The sequence below is a fragment of the Urocitellus parryii genome, chromosome 12, assembly GCF_045843805.1.
Source record: "Urocitellus parryii isolate mUroPar1 chromosome 12, mUroPar1.hap1, whole genome shotgun sequence".
In the NCBI taxonomy this organism is placed as follows: Eukaryota; Metazoa; Chordata; class Mammalia; order Rodentia; family Sciuridae; genus Urocitellus; species Urocitellus parryii.
In genome coordinates this window covers 69,412,399-69,417,623 of record NC_135542.1, presented here as the reverse complement: position 1 = coordinate 69,417,623, position 5,225 = coordinate 69,412,399, and the positions used below count along the sequence as shown (strand labels likewise).

General features: G+C 49.2%; 1 protein-coding gene across 3 annotated transcripts in view; it reads left to right on the top strand.

Moving 5' to 3' along the window:
- Positions 1 to 2,234: 2,234 nt before the first annotated feature.
- Fbxo11 (F-box protein 11) overlaps positions 2,235 to 5,225 on the top strand; it is an 89,472-nt gene continuing 86,481 nt past the window's right edge. For 2 of the 3 annotated variants that reach the window (XM_026385772.2, XM_026385771.2), the window contains exon 1: positions 2,235 to 3,245. In XM_026385772.2, coding sequence (XP_026241557.1) covers positions 3,023 to 3,245 — 223 coding nt within the window. In that variant the 5' untranslated portion in view covers positions 2,235 to 3,022. Of the gene's footprint in view, positions 3,246 to 3,619; positions 3,641 to 5,225 lie in introns of those variants that run through there. The other variant, XM_026385773.2, reaches the window with a different exon arrangement.

Here is a 5,225-nt window from a genome sequence, read left to right as displayed (position 1 = left end):
TATTTTTATATTTATTTGAAACAAATGTAAAACTGTGTTTATTTGCACCTAGCCAAACAACCATAAACATTTAAAGCTCTTCAAGCTGTTTTTTTTTTTTTTTTTTAAATAGGTGTCCTTTTCAAGTATGTTTTTGAAAAGGAAACCTGGATTAAGTTTCTCCATTTTCTGGACCAAGTACAGATCATCTCAAAAACACAGAACTTTATATCAGAGAAAACATTTGGAATTTGTTTTTTTGGAATTGGCTAACTTCACTTAGCATTATCTTCTCTAACTCCATCCATTTACCTGCAAATGCCATGATTTTATTTTCTTTTATTGCTGAGTAATATTCCATTGTGTATATATGCCACTTTTAAAAAAATCTATTCATCTACTGAAGGGCATCTAGGTTGATTCCACAGTTTAGCTATTGTGAATTGTGCTGCTATAAACATTGATGTGGCTGTGTTCCTGTAGTATTCTTTTTTTAAGTCCTTTGGGTATAGACAGAGGACAGGGATAGCTGGGTCAAATGGTGGTTCCAGTCCCAATTTTCCAAGGAATCTCCATACTGCTTTCCATATTGGCTGCACCAATTTGCAGTCCCACCAGCAGTGTATGAGGATTCATAGTGGCATAGGGAGGGGAACATGGGAGGACTAGAGGAAGTCTAGACAGGGCAGAGGGTAAGACAGGAAAGGAGGGGGCATGAGGTTAGAAACAAGGATGGAATGTGATGGACATCATTATCCAAAGTACATGTATGAGGACACAAATTGGTGTGAATGTACTTTGTATACAACCAGAGATATGAAAAATTTGTGCTCTATATGTGTAATATGAATTGTAATGCATTCCGCTGTCACATATAAATAAAAATAATAAAAACAAAACACAGAACTTTAAAAAGTTAGAAACACCATTATATAGTACAAAATAAGTTCTTACTTAAAAGGGAGTGGAACCCTAATGTCTAGAATGATGGAAGTAATTTGCCTAGAGTCACATATCAAATCTGGGACTCAAACACACTATATGATACTGGCTTACATCTCTTGTGCCTCTCCTTCTATCATGCTTTTAACAATTATCTGTCTCAAACCCAGGCAGCAATTGATGAAACTCAAATGAGAGAAAAATCACCAATAGAGCTGAAAACCAGAGAATAGAGAGGTAAGCTCATAGTTTTACCACATCTTAAAAAAAAAAAAAAAGATAAACAAAAGAGAGCAAAGAGAATTGAGAACAGCAGCTAAGGAATCAAAACCTGTCTTCCTTGGGGAGAGATTATTCTGAGGGGACCAGATACAAATACTAAAGATAAAGCCTCTTGGGGTTTTTCTTTTCTTCTGAGTTTGTGGGTGTGGAATCTAAGTGTTACTGAAATAATTCTGAAAGAATCCTACCCCAAATAAAAATACCCTTTAAATTTTTCTCCTGTTTTCTCTCATATATAACAAAAAAGGAAAAAAGCAAATCACATAAAAAAATCTGTCTCAACACATTTACTTAATTTCTTCTCTCATATATTATCTTCTCGAATAGCACATATAGACCATTTTTTCAAAAACCAAAGCAAACTGACCAAAGGTCAAAACCTTCTGAAAGCTTAGATGACTATGATTAAGAGTCAACTCCAAACTTCGGTTACCAACCTCAAAGCTCGGCTAAGTAGATCTCAAAGATTTGCAAGTACCCTCAGCTGGGCTAAAGGGCACAGAACCTCTAGCGCTCCCTACAGCTCATATTTTAAAACTACCCACCCCAGAACACCGGAGTTATCAAAGATTGGCTCCCTCGCTCCACTTTTTTCCGCTTAAAAAATCGGGGGTGGGGGGGTGAAACGGCGAAATCAAGGATTAATCACTTCTCCCCATTACATCAGCAGCCCCCGCCCTTTCCTCCGAGTACCTCCTCTCCTCAAGCAGTCTCTACGCACTGGCGCTCCCTTCGCCTACCCCCAGCTCTATTATATGCCCTGATACCTCCCCATTATCACCCGCCCCGACACACTCCCCCTTCCCTCTATTCCCCTCCTCGGCGGGGGAGGGAGGAAACCCAAGAGAGGAAACAGGGCGTTGAAGGAAGGGACTTCGCGATAAGAGCAGAGGTTCCATTGGCCCGAAGGTTGTATGGCCGCTTCCCATTGGTCGTCTGGCCGGAATCCCCGCCTCCAGCATTCCCCGCCCATTCACCCCTCCCCCCCGCCCCGAGGCCCTCCCCCGCGCCCCTGGCCAGCCCCGCGGCGGGGAGGGACCGACTGGGCGAGAGTGAAGGCTCCGGCGGTGTCAATGGCTCCTCCTGCCACGGAGCAGCAGCAGAAGCAGCAGCAACGGGGCTGAGGAGGAGGAGGAGGAAAGGTTCCTTTAAGGAGGAGGAACGACGACGCCTCTTTTTCCCCCAATCTCCTCCCTTTACACTCATTTCCCCTTCGCCGAGGAGAGAAGGGGGGAGGAGAGAGAAGAGGCCGAAGAAAGAAAAAAAAAATTCCTCGCAGAAATCTCTTTCAGGGGGTGTGGGGGGGAGGAAGAGGGGAAAAAAAAGAGCCGGGCGCCCCCCGCTCCGTCCCTCCCTGTTCTCCCTCTCTTCTCCTCCTTCTCCCTTCCTCACCCGCCCGCCCACTCCCCCCGCCGCCGGAGACGCCGCTCGGGAGTCGGCGGGACCCGGGTCTGTCTCCTCGGCCGCCGCCGCCGCCGCGCTTCGTCTCGGGATCCCCAAGCGGGCGGACGCCCTTTCTTTCTTTCTCTCTCTCTGCCCGTCTTTCTGTCTCTGTCCCTCGCGGCCGCCCCGCCCGGCGGCCTCGGCCTTCCCCGTGCGCCAGGCCCGCCCGGCCGTCCTCGCTCGGGCTCAGTCTGTCTCCCCGGCCTTTCTCTGGACTCGGGGTCCCGCTCGCCCCCTCCGCCCACACCATCTCCCCTTCCCCTCGCCCCTCTCTTTCCTCCCCCTCCCCACCCCCTTCTCCTGCCCCGGAGCTCGCTGTGCGTGTGCGCGTGAGTGTGTGTGTCCCTCCGCCAACGCCGCCACCTCAGCCCGGCAAATGAACTCCGTCCGAGCCGCCAACCGGAGACCCAGGCGAGTGTCGCGGCCGCGCCCGGTGCAGCAACAGCAACAGCAGCCACCGCAGCAGCCGCCGCCGCAGCCGCCCCAGCAGCAGCCGCCGCAGCAGCAGCAGCCTCCGCCGCCGCCGCAGCAGCAGCCTCCGCCGCCACCACCGCCGCCTCCGCCGCTGCCTCAGGAGCGGAACAACGCCGGCGAGCGGGGTAAGGCCGCTCTCCCTCCCCGCCGCCCGCAGGTTCGGGCGCCTGGCCGGCCGGGCACGGCGGACGGGAAGCCTGGGCGGGTGGGGGCGGCCTGTGCGCTCCGGGGGTGGGAGACGGAGGCCGAGCGGAGGCGGGTCCCGTGGTGCCGCAGTGTCAGCCCGGGCCCGGCCGAGCCGTCAGGAAAAGCCGCTGCTTTCTGTCTCTCCTGGGCTCTTGCTCAGGCCGCGCTTTGTTTGGTTTCGGGGGCTCGGCACCCTCCACCCCCACCCCTCCCTGGGGCTTCTCGCCTCGCCTGCAGACCCCGTGGGAGTCTGTAGGTGGCTGGAGGAAAGGTTAAGGGTGGAATTTCCCCCTTTTCTGCCGCCTTCCACGGTCCGATCTCCCCTTTTCTGTTGGTAGGTGGGGGGAATGGCTGGGAGTGATGGGGCGGTGGGGTTGGCTGGGGAACTTGTTTTCCCCTTTTCTCTCTCTTCGCCTCCCCCTTCCTGTGGAGGAGGGGGAGAGGGGATCCGAGTGGTCCGTGGTGTTGGCCAGGGAACTTGTTTCTCCCGGCCCACCCCCACCCCCGGTCACGGGGTAGGGGGAGCAGCGACTCCTCTTCCAACCCCACGATGTTTGCTGCGTAGTTTGTCTTTAGTTATAGAACCTCTGGGAAAGACCCGTTAAATCGAGTCCTTTAGATAAATAAATATAGAATCCATCGGCCATTTCCACCTCCTCCCTCGTGTGCTGTGCAGTTACCCTTCCGCTCTGTCGGCACCCCCTCGATTTTTGTCCCCTCGCTACCCTTCCACGCCGCGGTGCTCCCCTCCATCTCCTAGTGGGGTTTGAACACCCCTTCCATAGAACCGGCCTCTTGGGAGTGAGTGTGTGTGTGTGTGTGTGTGTGTGTGTGTGTGTGTGTGGGCGGGCGGGCGCGCGCGGGCGCTCGCGTGTGTGTTGTGACCAAGGCCTAGTGAAATGTGTCATTTGGACCCAACTGTGCAGCACTGTCTGGTAACCACCATTGTCTAAGGGCTGAGGCTCCCCGGGGTTGGATTCCTGCTTTAGCAAAAATAATGTTCAGCTTTACTTGCATGATATGATTATTTTGGGAGGTTTGTGAAATAGAGGTGCTGCACCTGGATCTCTAAACACAACTATTCTCTTTATTAATTAGCTGCTTGCAGTGGGGTGGAGGTCAATACCGTATTTTTTGTGTATGGTTGTTGTTTTAAGGAGGAGAATTGTTAGGAGACATTTTGCCTGTTTTAGTTGCCGGATTAAGGTTAATTTCACTTGCGTTGGTTGTCACATCCCCGTTGGTTAAGAGAATTAAAGGCATTTTTAAAATTATACATTCTTTTCTTAAAAACTGTTTCATTGTTTTGATCCAAATATTTAACTAGTGAAGATGTTAATCTGAAAACTAGTTTATAGGTTTTACTGTAGTCACTGTTACAGATAGTCTTTGAGAAAACAGTTTGCTATATGTTGCTTGAAAGATGTTTCAAGCCAGTTAGAAGTCTTGTGCAACATAATTGGTAAATATGTTTTAATGATTCTTTGATGCGTTTACTAGTTTCTTGGCATATTTAAAAATTTTGAGTCTCATCATTTCCCTTCACATATATCAGAGTTCTTCTGGTATTCCATTCAAATTTTCAAGTCTCCTTCTAGAATTACTATTATGTATGATCATATATTAAAGTGTTTTTGAGAAAACAATGACAAAATTGAAATGCTAGCATTAAATATTAAGGATTCTGCTACTACAGTAAGCTTTTTCAAGATGTGATTTGTTAATAACATGAGCACTGAATCAAAATATTTCAGCCAAACTTAATTTACTCCAGTTGTGTATTTTTTAGATGTTTATTCTGCATCTCCATTTTGCAGTTTGTGTGTAATTTCAAACCTGGTTCAGGTGATTTTTGGACAGTTTTCTTCAAAATTATTAGCTACTGAACTCTTTGTACTTAAATTGGAAGTGGCTTGGTT